At 38.5% G+C, this 15,137-nt stretch overlaps 1 protein-coding gene across 7 annotated transcripts in view; it reads left to right on the forward strand.

Annotated features, from left to right (window-relative positions):
- Nucleotides 1–14,648, forward strand: part of LOC143164395 (integrator complex subunit 6-like) — a 45,830-nt gene extending 31,182 nt beyond the window's left edge. For 2 of the 7 annotated variants that reach the window (XM_076346930.1, XM_076346932.1), the window contains 9 exons: nt 5,286–5,380; nt 6,129–6,239; nt 7,912–8,127; nt 8,613–8,736; nt 9,314–9,456; nt 9,826–10,057; nt 10,847–11,239; nt 13,130–13,223; nt 13,645–14,648. In XM_076346930.1, the coding sequence (XP_076203045.1) occupies nt 5,286–5,380; nt 6,129–6,239; nt 7,912–8,127; nt 8,613–8,736; nt 9,314–9,456; nt 9,826–10,057; nt 10,847–11,239; nt 13,130–13,223; nt 13,645–13,744 (1,508 nt within the window). In that variant the 3' untranslated portion in view covers nt 13,745–14,648. Of the gene's footprint in view, nt 1–5,285; nt 5,381–6,128; nt 6,240–7,911; nt 8,128–8,612; nt 8,737–9,313; nt 9,457–9,825; nt 10,058–10,846; nt 11,240–13,129; nt 13,224–13,644 lie in introns of those variants that run through there. The other 5 variants (XM_076346933.1, XM_076346934.1, XR_012996063.1 and 2 more) reach the window with 4 other exon arrangements.
- Nucleotides 14,649–15,137: the final 489 nt, after the last annotated feature.

Genomic DNA, 15,137 nt, shown 5'->3' on the forward strand with positions numbered 1-15,137 from the left:
GTGTAGATCAAGAGAATTAACACTGACCTTTACTGTCTTACACAGGATTTTTCCATTCGTTTCTAGAAAAAAACCCACAACACAGTTCAGAAATGCTTTTTGATAATCCTGATCATAACCAAAAAAAAAAATTTGTGCTTGCTGATAATTTAAATGTGTCTTATACAGTCATCCATGTAGCCTAATAATTGTCCCAAAGTGTGCAAGCAGGATACTTCTAGACTAAATTAAGTTTCTGCGAGTTTGTGACTACTGAATTACTGCAGCAGATCCACTAGCTGAAAAGCCATCACTGATACTAAATGAATTTCCCTATTCATTTTGATGTTGACATTTGCAGTTCTGCTGTGTCTTCCCTGGCAGCTCTTGTCTTCCCCCTGCCTTTTTTGCAGGGGTGTAAAGCTCTTCCTACTCTTTGGAGAAAGGCATTTTTCAGTATATGTAGCACTATTCTACAGTTTACTCACCTGGTATCCCACATCTTAAATTTCTGAAGGCTGTTTAAAGGAAAATGCAGAGCTTCCACGTTGCCCGAGTTGTAAAGCGGATGTTTTCTCTAGAACGCAAATACTGTGCATTCCGTATTGTAACACAAACACATACCCAAAGTGTTACGTTCAGATCTCGTTCCAGGACTTTGTTTGTCCTTGGTCTCTAAGGCATGATGGAATTAAGTTCTGTGGAATATACATAAAACACAAAAGCCGATCTGGCCCCTTTTCTACTTAGCAGTACAGAAAATGACTGAGATGATAAGCAGCATACCTGTTAAATTATTTGTAGATGTTTTAAAAAATACTGACTGTGTTCGTCTCTGTAGGTAGGTAGGGGTTGTTTCTGTTTTTAAACCCTCCCTCTGTGTCCGTCTTAATGCATACCAATAGTGGATACTGATGGTTCAGTAGAGGATGGATTTGCGTGTGTAAGACCAATCTTTCATTGCTCTCACCTAGATTAAAAAGGATGTGAGAACTTCCAAGCCCAGGAGAAGTCTGCTCTATTCAGCCACTACCACCCATATTGGTGCATCAGCAAGGTTCTAGTGGCTACTGCCCTACTGGTAGAATATTTTGTTGGAGGACTGGCACTTTTCTTGGGATAGTACCGTGGATAATCTCTCTCCCTCCCTTCTAGTGACTCTTTCAGACAAAGCCAAAACCACTTTACAACTGTATTATTTGTAATGTCTTATCAAGTGGCTTACGTGTGTTCAGCCTTATAAACTGATAGCAAGATGCTTAAGAATTTTTTTCTTGCAATTTTGTATTGCTCCTACATTCTTGAGCAGGGGAAGTTTTAATTCTGTTTTTGGAAAATAATGTAAGAGATAGCCCTAAAAGACAGGTAAGAATAAGCATGCGTCAGGAAAATTGCAGATGATACTTGAGCAAACTGAAACAAGCTGTAGTGGTCCATGACTGAAGGAGGTAAATTGTACCACATCCTATAGATTTGGTGATTTATATCTTGGTTTCTGCAAGAGTGGATTTGGGAATGCTGTAGCTGCTCCTAGCTTTTGTAACTTAATAGGTCTGCTTTTAGAATCTGAAGCTTTGTAAGGAAAGGAGCCAATTAATGAGATTTCATAGAACAGTGAAACTGCACAGTCTATGTGTTAACCTGACCCATGCACTATGGTAAATTGGTTGTCTGACAAAAATTCTGGTCTCTAGGTCTTTTACAGAGATAAGACAGACCACGTGGGATGTGCTGTTGCAGCTGAGCAGCTCTTTTTTGCTCTCATAGGAAAGGCTAGAGAGGCATCATGACTGGCTTGGGGTGGTGGTTTGCTCTGGGACTGAGGAGGTGGGGTGCAGTTCTTGTCTTTTTTTTTTTTTTCTGTTGTTCAGTGAGAGGCAGACATCTGAAGACAGAACTTTTCACAGACAGATGCTGACATACTTTGATGCTGAATATGTTTGGCCCATAGATTATAGAAATTTCCTCTTGAAGGATTGTTGCCTTTATCTGATACTAGCAAAGCTATTGTACTTCAGATATTCTTCTGTTTAAAAACAATTGTACAGCTAAGTTCATAAAGTAGAAGTCAAATGAGGGGTTAGAGAGAGCACTTAGCAAAGGTGAGGTATACTTCTGAATGCTCCTGCCTTGCGTAAGATGTTTCCTTGGCTGATCTTAGCTGCGTTAGTGGGAGGGCAGGCACTGCTGGGCAATAGGAGTGATTATTCATTGGGAGTGTCAGCAGAAGCAGTAGTGAAACAGCCATAATGAAAATACCATGAGAAAGGTGGTTAATACCCTTTCTCTGTGGGTCTAAATATGCAGAAGGATGAGCATTTAGAAAATGTCTGCCCGTGAAGGACTGCAACATGGACAGTTACCTTTGATGCTTTTACAGGCTTCTTGAGAGAACCTGCAAGTAATGATTTTATATTTTGGAAACCAAGGGCTGTCTTTCTCACAAATGTGAACATAGCAAGCTGTGGCACTGGGAGGGAGAGCCAAACATTTTGTATCGATGGAAAAAGAGTGCCACAATACCTTTTTTAATGGTGGATACTATTTTACATTGTAGTGCCTTATTTTTGGCTAGGTTGTTTGCAGAGAAGGGTACTGCTTTCTGTGAATGTAAAATCATGAGTCTCTACTGCTTAAAACAAGGGAGTATATCTATTAGTGCAGAGGCAAAAGTGTAGGTTTTTACTTTGGGTTACATGGTGCAAACTGTCACTCACAACTAGGCTGTTGTCACATGAACTATTCTTGTAATTAGGCTCCAGCTGAACTACTAAAATTACCTGCTGACCGTTCTCTCTCTCATGCTCTTTTTTTTTTTAACTGTTCGCTGAGCTTGAAAGTGCATCAAGTCCCCTTATGTGATACTGGGTATTAAAGATGTGTATTGGTATCCTGTTTGTCACAATTTGGTTGTTTTGTACATTAATCTGAAGTGGATAAAGACTTTGCAACACAGTTTTAAATTAATTGGTCTGTCTGTAGTTTTACCTGATCTCTTCAATTGTTGCAGCTTGTGGCCCTTTCCTAGTGCTTTTTAATACCATGTTCCCAATTATCCAGTGCTTTTAGCTCCCTCTGAGTTTAAAAGTAAAAAGAATTCTGCATTAAGTGGACTATACAGAGAGTAGGATCTGAAAATGAATAGGTTGGATTAAAACTGATTTATGAAAGGATTTTTTCAATACTTTTGGATTTTACCTACAAAAGTTTGGGATTTAATCTGTGAAAGACATAGTTAATTGAGTTACTGTTTGCTTATTTATGTAAATGATTATGTGCAGCCCAGGGCACAGTGGAAAAAGTACATTTGAAGTGCCTGTGTTGCAATCTGCTGACAGTGTATGTCTCAAACTCTTGCGATAGAGGCAGGTAAGATTTTGATGGTGATGTTTTCTTTGAAACTTGTGGCTGTGTTTACCACCATGACTGTGTCTTCCTTTTAGACGGTAGGAGTTCCTGCAGTGAGTTTGTGCTGTGGGGGGGCTCTCATTTTAAATAGACAAATCTTTGCTGAAGCTCTACTTAGATTTGAGAATTTCTTACTTGGATAGCAAAGATCAGGGAGGTGCTGATCTTGACTTCTCAGTAGTTTGACTTCTCAGACTACAGCTATGCTGTGGATTAAGAATCATAGCTAGCTGAGCATTATGAACGTCTGTGCCATTTAAGAGTGGCTGTGCAGTTGAACTGCAGGGGTTATATACTGGTGCAACTTTCACAGTGCAGGAAGTGAGACAGTAATAAAGTGCTGGTAAGGGGTTTGAGGTTCAAGCTGTACTCATAACCAACTCATAGACTTTAAAATATTAGGACATATCCAACTTTTTTTTTTTTCCCCATTTTTAATTTTGGGAGAGGGGTATGGTTTAACTTCCATTTTGCTGCAAAAAGCTAATAGGCTTATAAGATAAGAATGGATGTTATTTTATATTTGCCATATGTCATGATATCATCACAGGTTCTTTTGGATAATAGTGCTAAGCATGTGGTATATTGAGATTTTAAATGGAGTTCTAACTTGTCCTCTCAAACTCCACCCCACTTCCTTCAGGCCAGGAAAGAGAACAATTAGCATCTGTAGTGTGGACTTTATATGTGATACAGAATTCATTTAGATTGGAAAATACCTGTAATTAAGTGTGGTTTGACTATGAGAACTTGGAAAATCGTTATCTTAACATCTGTTCAATTTGTGCAGAATACTATGCAAGTCAAATTTTCTTCTCCAAATATATCTTCATGAAAGCTCAATCTGGAGAAAACAATTTCCTTGCTGCATCTGTCTTTCGCACACCCTCTTCTGTGCATCTCTGTCTCCTGCAGCTCTCCCCAGTTAATTTTTGGACATCCCTTTCTCCGGTCCTGCATATTCTTCCATTAGCCTCACTTTGCCAGCATGTTACAGCCCTACTAAGGAGAAACTTGATCTCAATTGATAATCCATAATTTCAAATGATAAATTGCAGGATACTGTGTTCTTTTTTGATGTTTAGAGATCACTGTTACAGTTTATAGCGTGCACGGCAAATAGGTACATGCTTCAACTCAGTGATCCTAAACGGCAATATGCACAACCTCTAGTGCAAGCAAGGTATTTCTAAAACAGTATCCAAAGGAAATAATCTGTCTGGCTGCCCCTCTCTTAGAGAGCAGCAGTTTTTGTAGCTAATTACTGTCTCTTGTCTATATCTGTGGGAGAGTTTGCTGCTCTGGCACGAGGCAGGCAGTGTGGCTGGAGGTACACCCCTTCTCTGCCAGGGGCAGCTGCTGCTGTTGTCAGCAGAGTCCGGCAAAGCTGACCAGAAAGATTCCCTGATCTGATTTTTTTTTTTCTTTCCCTTTGGTGCCCAAGAATGTTTTTATTGGAGACCAGAATTCATCATACAGGTTGAACAAAAGAAAGCTGGGCTGAAAATGGAAATTGAACCAAATGAATGTTGTTTGGTTTAATCAGATACAGGGAGTCCCTGGTGATGCAAGAGAAAGGCAAGGGAGGCGAAACTCTTAACGGGTGGATCTGTTGCACCTTCTATGCTGCTAGTAGTTGTGTGCAGTATTTAAGTCTGGTGTACCTTGTAAGTTTGCCTATAATGAGGACTTGTTCTGGATTGTCTACTGCAGCTAGGACTGGGGTTTCGCAATCCTTCAAACCTAAGGTTAAGAACAGTTTTTGTGGGGAAGCCCCATTGGGAGATGGGTGGAGGGAGAAGAAAAGGGGGGGAAACTTGGCACGTTGAATTTTGGGTAATGCTAATGGTCTGGGACTATATAAATAAAACCTTCTTTTGTTGTTTTCCTTGTTGCAGATGACTTGTTTAAGGTTCACAAACTAAAGCCAAATCTGAAGTGGCGACAGACTTTTGACAACTACTTAAAAACAATGCCTCCTTACTACTTACTGGTATGTTCCTTTTCTCATTTCATCCTCCTGGGTATAATGGCTGGTGTGACCAGAGTCCTGTGCATCACACCTCTAACTAGTAAATTTTGTTTACATAATTATGATGACATTTTAGGTAGTAAACATTTTGCTTTGCAGAGGTATGTTGATCAGTCAAACATTTTAAATAAATAAATTTCTAGTAATATTGAGTAATAGTAACTATATTAAGATATTAAATGTTTTTTCTGTTCATTAAATATTAAATAAGCTTTGATCTAAAGTACTTCAGATTTTTCAGGGAAACCAAATTTGGCATTATTTTTGTAACTTGATAAGGAAAATGCAGATTTGTTTGTTTATTAACGTGGGTGAAGTGCTAGAACTTGGGAAGCTGATACTAAGAGAACTGGCTGGGACAAATAAAGGGTGGGGGGAGGCACCATGTCACCTTTTACATGTAGCTTGGACAATGCACCTCAATATGGACTTGCATCATCCCGGCTATTCTGGTACTGAGCCTTTGAGTGGAAATTGCCAGTGGCACCACACCGTGTGGTGTCTTGGTAATGTGGCATAATGTCCATTGCGAGCTAGTTAGACTACCAAACTCATGTCACATGTTATCTGAATAGACTTGAATTTTAGTGGCCAAAAGTGGAAAAGCTAGAGCACTAATCCGTGTGCCTTAGCTTCCTGTAATTGATCTTATAAATTTTTTTTTTAAAGACTTATTCTCTTACTATTGTGTATTTTGTTTTCCTTATAGCCATTAAAGAAAGCCCTAAGGATGATGGGAGCTCCAAATCTGATATCAGATAATTTAGATTGTGGACTTAGTTACAGTGTTATCTCTTACCTTAAAAAACTCAGCCAACAGGTAGTATTGATAAAACCTTTGCAATTAGAAGTGCGTTGATTATTTAGTTTGTGGTAATCTCATTATAAAGCAGTTAATCCCTGTGGGAGTTCATATGGGTGTACAGCATATATTATAATTGAAGATTGGTGAGCATTTCCACCGCACATGTGGATGAATCCAGAGTGATTCTGTAGCCAGTGACTGTGCCTTCTGTAAGTGGTGGAGGGGAGCGTGAAGGAGACCTCTTCAGCTACATTTTAAGTATCTGGTAGACCTTTAAACTCCAAAGATTATTACTAATTGGATTTATGACTGCTCTTGCCATTGTTCTTCACAGCTGAAGTCAGAGACTTGCTCTCAGTCTCATGTTTATTTCCATGTGTGCCTTGGCAATGTGTATGTTCCAAAAAAGTGTACGTTCTTGTCCACGGGGATTAAAGTCATAGTTTAAGCTTTATATCTGAGCTTCCCATTTCCTTCAGGTCAAATCCATTCTATGTGTTAAGTTGTGACCTGGTGGGAAATAGTCTTACATATCTTTTTCTCTTTGTCAAGAATGCCATTTCAGGTGTAACTGTCTGAAAGCCATGCCTGCTTAGCATGAATGGTTCTTACAACAGTAGTTTAATATCTAGAAGTCAGTGGGGAAGCAGTGCAGCCTTTAAAATTGCAAAGAAAAATCCTCCGCCTTAAAGAATGCACAAAATAAATTCCAAAAGCCTCTGAATGACGGAGCATCTATTAGACAAAACTTCCTGTGGTATTTCAGTAACTTAATGATATGCAAATTCATATTATTTATCTGCAATATGGAGTTGGAATGGCTTGAGATGGCTACTGTGGTTTTCACAGACATTCTCAGCACATGAAACAGTTTAAATGTGTTGGATGCATTATAAGCTCCTCTATAGGGACAAGCAATTCCAGAATTCTGCTGTGCTCCTGCTGTCCTTAAATTCAGAGTTTCCCACAGATAATGAAGCAAACCCTGCAGAGCGTGAGATCTAGGGGATGTGGGTTGCAATCACCGTGGGTTTTGGGGTTTTGGTTGGTTGGGGTTTTTTGGAGGTATTGCAAGTGGGTCTTACTTTGAATACAGTTAAAGCTTCATACAGTAAAATTATCTGTAGCTGTAATAAGAAATCTCTGCTAATTGGAGAAGTAATGTTTTTAGAAACCTACCGATGAAACACATTTCTTTTATGACTTTTCTCCCTTATCTTGTTGCAAACATATAGTGCAAACCTTAGTTTGTAGGTTGTTTCAAAAACTAAATCTGGAATTACGTTACTGCATCTGAATAATACTGTTTTAGATGCAACTTTACAGTAACCTAAGGCATCCTACCTTCCATTACTTTTTTTTCTTTCCCTTTAAAAATGATTCTTCAGGGACACAAAAGAAAGTCACAAGACTTGCAGTAAAATCAGGGGTATTCACAGACCTCCTACTGGCATATAAATTTAGACACACTGGCTAAATATTTTTTCCATATGCTAGCACATTAGGATTTCTTTCTACTTGAGATCTAATCTGTGTAATCCAATATATCCCTGGGTAGGTAGCTCTCCTGTTTGTTGAGTAGTTGGAACTAAATTTATAGTTTTATTCTGTTAATGTACTATGTGTTTTATACTGGAAATTTGCAATGCCTGCTGATTCTTTAACTCATGGTGTGATTCCATTTTAGACAAAAATAGAGTCGGAACGGATAATAGGTTCAGTGGGTAAGAAAGTTCCACAAGAAATTGGAATAAAAGTGAAAAATCATTCCAGTGGCCTCTCCTTGGTACACAGTAGGGATTTTAAGCAACTGCTGCAAGGGATCACTGGGGAATCTCCACTGAGACTGGCGGAAATGAATGTTAAAGAATTTGCTGGCTTCCACATAGGACTTTTAAACAAGGTAAACAGCGTAGTGATCTTGCATGATTAAGCAGTTGATCTCATCTGTTTCAAATGGGTAACTTTTATGGACTTAGTGTAGAAGAAGGAAGTAAGTACTTTCAGTGAATTGTGAAGAGTGCAGCGTAGGCATAAATAGTGAGAAGAGTAAATGCAATTTTTTGCACTTGCTTTTGGGACACTGTTTGAAAATCCTGTAGTAAACAAAGATTACTGTGTTCTAAGTGACAATCTCTGCAAAAGACAGCTAGTGTTGTTCATCCAAGAATTAACATGCTTAGTTTTAATGGAGCTGAAAGCGCTAATGCTGAATAAGGTCTTGTTGAAAAGACAGCCATTGAGTTTGCTGTATCCAGTTACAAAGCTCTGAAGTTACTTCAGAATAATTTGTTTAATAGTTAACATTATTACAGTTCCTAGAGGAATTTCTCTGTGCATGAGAACTGATGGGTTAATTGAAAGTTACTTGTTTTGTTATAAAACTAGGATTTGAAGCCACAGGCATTCAGAAATGCATATGATATTCCTCGTCGCAGTCTTCTAGACCAACTAACTAGAATGAGAACCAATCTTCTGAAAACACACAGGCTTATCTTGGGGCAGGATGAAGGTAAGTAGCCACTGTTCTTCATTAACAGTTTGGAGAGAGTACAGCTTTTTTTTTTTTTTTACTCCATGAAGCAGTGTTTTCTGTACTGGGTGTGGGAGCAGAAGTGGACATTCTGTCATTTGTTGAGTCAGTGTCCTTCTCTTGACTCTGAAGGGAAAAGAAGGAAATTTTTTGCCTTCTGTCATGCAAGATGTCATGCTTGCTCTAAATTCTAAAAATAAGTTTCATGGGAGAGCTTTCCCATACAATAAGGTTCAGAAGGCATGTTTTTTATAGTGATGGTGGCTTAAAGCAGAGAGGGGCTTATTTTGTTCTACCCTTGTTAGGTGCTGGTGGTCTAAAGATGCAGTTGTTAGCACAGAGATTAAACTTGCTTATTTTTCATTCTTCTTTTGCCAATTAAGCTCAACTCTTGCCAGCCTTATTTCCGAAACTGTAGTCTTCAGATCTTTCTCCGTAGTGAAAAGAAATAGTCATTTCTAGTTCCTAAATGCTAACACTTGAAATTGAAGTGTATGAAGTTTGTATTGCCTTAGTTTTAAGGTAGACTAAATTAAAATCTCTTGTTCTGTTGCAGACTGCCTTCATAGTGTTCCTGTTGCTCAAATGGGAAATTACCAGGAATACCTGAAAATGATGCCTTCACCCCTTCGGGAGATTGACCCAGATCAACCTAAAAGACTTCATACATTTGGCAATCCATTTAAACAGGATAAGAAGGTAGGAGGAGCCGCGCTGTCTGCTGTATCTTTATATTTAACATGATTTGAAATAATTTGTGAGTAGAAATTCTCTCCAACAACAGCAGTATGTTGCTAACCTCTGTAGCTTTTCTGTCATGTGTGGAAAGGAGTGGTGTCTTTCACGTGGTCCAAGAGAAATATGTAAAGAATCATGCTGAGAGAATGCACAGAGTGGCACTGGTCTGTCTTTGGTTACAGTGTACATTAGGTATCTCTGTTCTGAGAGCTGTAAAGTGTTTTGAAAGCCACCTGAATTTTAACACAGAGGGACTTACTCCATCAATGAATTGATGAAACAATTTCTATTTTGTACTGTTTTTTTTAAAAAATTGTTTTTTCTTTTCAGGGTATGATGATAGATGAAGCAGATGAATTTGTTGCTGGGCCTCAGAATAAGATTAAGCGTCCTGGAGAGCCCAATACTCCAGCGTCACTAAAGAGAAGGCGTAGTATGTCACCACTGTTGAGACGGCCACAGTCACCACCCGTCGTAACAAATCATGTTGGTGGGAAAGGGCCACCATCTGCTTCTGGATCCCCATCATATCTGAACCTCAAAGGCATCCCAGCAAATAAAGGTATATTGAGTTGTAGTAAAGCAGCCTGCTTGGTCACAAGTGGGAATATCTGTGTGTTAAAAAAAAAAAAACAAACCACAAAAAACCAAACCAAAAGCCAAAAAAAACCCCCACCCCCAAAAAAAGCCAAACAACTAACTCTCTGTGTGCTTTCTAAGTTGATTCAAAAGGGTATATCAGCATGTATGTATGCTTTAGTGTTAATTAGGACTGAGTTTCTTTTGTTGGCCTAGATAAACAGGCTGCTGCTGTAGCTAATGAAGTCTGGAATAAAAAAATAATTTTGATGAACTGTTTTTTTTTTTTTTTTAAAAAAAATACTGAAACCTTGCACCAAGGTGGTTTGGAGGTAGCAAGGATTTCAGATCAGTTTTTAGTTGTCGTTTGTGTATTCTGTGGTGGGGAAGGAAAGTTAAAATATGGTTATGTTTTCATTTCCCACAAATACTAATCTTCTTACCCACCTATTGCAGCAAATGGAGTCAGAAGAAGACTCTGTTAGCTGGAATTGGGGGAAGGAAGGAAAACATTAGTTTACTTAGAAGTCATAACACTGCAATAGGAATACAGAAAATGGTGACTTCATAGTGGTAGTGATAAAAGATGGTAACAGTCCAATGGAAGGTATTCCCTTGGTCACATCAAAGGTTGAATAAAAGTATTGGAGAGTTGTTCAGCACTGTCAGATCACTACACAAGACTTCAAACAACAAAGGATACAGAACTATTTCCTTTTGTTTTTTGATAGTGCAGTTATGCACTAGTAAGGTATGTATTTTTAATTTGTAGATACCAATAACAGTGTTGTCCAAGATGGCAATGGAGAGAAGAAAGCAGAAAATTGTCAGTCATTGGAAAAGCAAATTGATGGCTTACCTGTGCAAATGGCTCCTTCGGTTCCAGCTGCTATGGGAGAGGATGAAATGTTACCCAATGACTTAGACTCTCTACCTGTTGAATTCAATTGTTTAAGTGAAGATGGGTTGGATCATAAAACTGGTACCAACGCACTTGTTCGAGGGCCTCTAAATTACAGTGTGACTGGAGATGACCAAAAACGGGCAATGGAGTCTACTTCCGAATCTGTGCCAAATTCATTTAAAATAACACCTATGATGTTGGAGGGAAACAATGCTGATATCAAAATTAAAGTGATGAAAGAGGTTCGCAAACCTGGAAGAAGTAAGTTGTTTTTTTTTTTTGTGTTAGTATATTATACATGGTGCTAGAGAGAAGACTTCTTTTCTTGAAATAAGGAGCTATTTTCAATATACATACAACATTAGATTTCTAATAATTTCTGATTGCTTGCATATGAGCAATGGAGGGACAAAAAAGGAAGAAAGTTCTTACATGCTGGGCAGGTGAGTTGAAGTTTAGACAGCAGTGCTTGGGAAGTTGAATGCCAAGTGACCTTGTTTGCCCTTGAAGATAGGTTAACTGGTATAAGAGAGACCCTGTGAAAGCATCTTCCAGAGGTTTTGTTTTTGTTGCCGATGATCTAATGAGACTAGATAGACTTTGCCTTACGCTGCACTGCTCCTTCCATATGCATAGTGTACTTAGTTGCTCTGTGTCTGTCAAAACTTCCTTTGGAGGACAAAGGTACATGTAGCTACAAGGGTGCATCTTGGGATATGTTTGAAAGGGAATCTTAACAGTTAATAGCAAAGTGATTTTTTTTTTTATTTTGCAAGATAGTGTGATGGAACACTGTTGCAAACTCTTAAGAACTGAAGACTAAAAATTACTTTCTTCTTTTTTTCTTTAAGGTTTAATAACCCCCCAAAATCTAAAATGTTGTGAGGAAAAGTAACTTGCCTCCTCAGCTTTTATTGCATGTTTTGCCTGTGCTTGTATGCAGGGTCAAAACCAAAACATTAACCTGAAACTCCAACTAATGTATATGCTGTAGGATTTGCCATAGGCATATCTTTCCATTTTTTCTTAAATGGCAGATGTCCCTAATGTGGTCTATGTCTGAGTGAATTATTTCTACAAATTAAATTACTGAATATTTTTCTAATACATTGTCAAGTGCTAGTAATTAGTATAATGGAGTATTCTTAACTCTTCTGTTTTTCTGATCTTGCATTGCTTTCCCAAAACTTAGTATTTCGTTGAGGCATATAATCATTGTGGCAGACTGAGGCTGCTGAGAGATGAAGCCATTTTCATGCTGCTTCTGTATTTTATTTTTAAGATGTTTTGAAACTTCCTGCTTGGGTATGTGTTTGCTTCCTGTTTTGCAAAGTGGACTCATCTAATCTTATACCAAATTCATGTCTGGTAAATGGTAATGTAGAGCAAAATAGTACTATGTTCAGTATGAGTCACCTGTCTTGCTGCAGAGTTCAGGCAGGCATCAAAGAAAGAAGCTAAATAGTAGTGGGTTAAATATGTACATATATTCACAGTTTTGACCATATATCCTCTCTGTGCCTGCTACGTCACTCTGAGCAGGCTCTTAGTCACAGCACTGTAAATACCTTCATACTGGGTTCAACTATGGAAAATATTGAAAATGCTATTTTTTAATTTGTTTCTAGTTCAATGTATCCAGTTCATTCTTTTGCAGTGGATATATTTACTTTGTACCAGTAAGATAGTCATATTAATTGTGCTCACACTAAGCATTGATAATTAGTCCTTCTAAGAGAACTAATCCTAACCTCTGCTTTCAGAAATGTCAGCTCTAGGTTAAAACGGGGCTTGGTGGCCCTGCGTGCATATTAACTGCTAATGATGGCACTGTGTTCATGGAGATATGAGGCTTCTCTACCTAGCCTGCATTTTCTGGGGGCAGATGTTTCTAGCCGCTGCTTTTAAAGAGAATTTAATTATTTGGTGCCACATTTGAATACCAGATCATTAGTATCGCTTCAAATTATTGGTATCACCTGCTTTCTGTGCATAAAGCTAACACGGGCTTTTTTCTTGCCTTACATGTATTACCATACACAGAAGTGTGAAACTCTGGGCTTTGTTTTTTCTTTTGGCTGTTAAGCTTTATTGAAAATGCATTTGCAAGACTTATTTTTAATATATGGTTGGATTTTTATCTTTTTTTAGATTATGAAAAAATTTTCTCTCTTCTTGAGGAGGTGCAAGGACCTATGGAAATTCAGAAGTATTTCATTGAATTTGCTATCAAGGAAGCAGCAAGGTTTGTATAGATATAAATGACTCAGAGTCATAAATTAAATGTTAATTCAGATCATGATAGTAAATCATAAACTTTTCCAGTACTAGTATTTTCTGTTTTCCTTTTTGACATATTTCAATTATTATAGTTGTTTAGTGGTCAAACTACCATTATATTTTTATGGAGTAAATTGTCTTTACTTAAAGTTTAAATGTGAAATAGAGGGACAGGTTGTTATTGAAGACTGACCCAAAATTTTGGGTGGGTTGGGGAAGGGCGGCTGTATTAAATTAAATTTTCTGGCCATTCTAATGCCAGAAATAAAGAAAGCTCTTCCGTACTGGAAACAGAGTGCCTCTGGTAATATGATTTGTCATGGCTGAATAGTCTTGAGTTGTTTTTTGGAAGAAAAAAATAAAATTGCTCTCCCTCTCTTCCTTAGGTTTAAAAAACGGGTCTTAATACAACACTTAGAGAGAATACTAGAGGAACTAGAGTTCAACAGCCTACCCAACAGAGTTAATCATGTCAACAGTAGATAATAATGTACCGGCCAGACGAATATGGACCAGGAATGAGTTTGCTGTGCCGCAGAAGAGTGGAAGAGGATGTAGCTGCTGCCCTCACCATCTTGGCAGTCAAGTGATTTTACTGTCACAGTCTGAGAAGAAGCAGTGGAGCTTTAACTTTAAGAACCTCTATCGGCAGAAGCTGGGCTATAACCTTAAGGATTTGCTATGAAAGGTGTGGCTTTTTTCCTGTGGAGGGTGCTATTTGCTCAACAGGCTGAAGAAAATAACCATTGCTGCCCCTCCTGCAGGTGATGAGAATTTACTCATTTGAACGCTGTCATTAGACATTTACGTGCTATAGGCAGCAGGTTGCACTAAAATGGGGCACTGTCAAATGCACACACTGTCTGCATCGTGGAGAGAGCCCGTGTGTTCCCAAAAAAACCCTCCCAGAAACACCTGCACTGGTAAAATTGCATGTTGCCACCACAGAGACAAGGGTCTTGTTCCCAAGAACTGCTAGCCATGCCTTTAAACTTGAGATTCAGTGTAGATTGAGAGTAAAGAAACTGCTATTGTGTTAATGAAAGCTAAAGACAGCCCTGTGACTGTTACCACCCGATGGTCACTAAACAATCTACCTCAGACTCTCTTCTGTTTTGTCTGCAGACATTATGAAAGTGCACCTGAGGCTTCCCAGGTCCCCGACTTCAGTTCTCTTTCATCCTGTGAGGAGGACGGAGATTCTTCAGGTGGCCTTGGCACACGCTGTGCTTTGGAAGCACTAAAAGGAAACGCTTTTAAAAACGTGTATTTTAATGTTCATACAAAAGAGATTATTTTGAACAGTATTGTTACCAGATCACTAATTTGATATTTTAACTGTATAAATTTTTTGGAACATATGTATATATAAAATAAACCATTTTATTAATTTTTAATAAGTGCTAATCTGAGGAGTCTGTAGCGGGCAGCACTGAGTTCCTCCAATTGTCTGTTAGCAACAGACTGCTAATATTTTTGTAAAACCAGTGAGTAGTGTAGCTATACTGCAGCTGAACCTGATCTGCACACCCTCAAACCCAGCTTGCGGTTACAGTTGCAGAATGTGTTTGTACCCTGGAGCACCTGCCCCATCACTCAGCTCCGCCTGCGTGGGGTGCACGTTTTTACTCAGTATTAAAGGCACTAAGTTCCAATTTACCAAACCCTTGGTTACCTGAGCTGGTATCCTCTCCTCCGTTCCTCTTACTATTTTGTCCAAAGGTAATTTTATATATCACAGAACATACAAAGAAGACTGAAGCACCTGCATGTCATTATTTTTTTCCTTTAAAGCAGTACCAATAATGTGCCAGTCGTAAGCGGCTCTTCTGATAATTGTGTATTTTCAGTTGTTCACGCATAACATCCTTTGATCCTC

This window comes from Aptenodytes patagonicus, chromosome 9 (assembly GCF_965638725.1).
Source record: "Aptenodytes patagonicus chromosome 9, bAptPat1.pri.cur, whole genome shotgun sequence".
In the NCBI taxonomy this organism is placed as follows: Eukaryota; Metazoa; Chordata; class Aves; order Sphenisciformes; family Spheniscidae; genus Aptenodytes; species Aptenodytes patagonicus.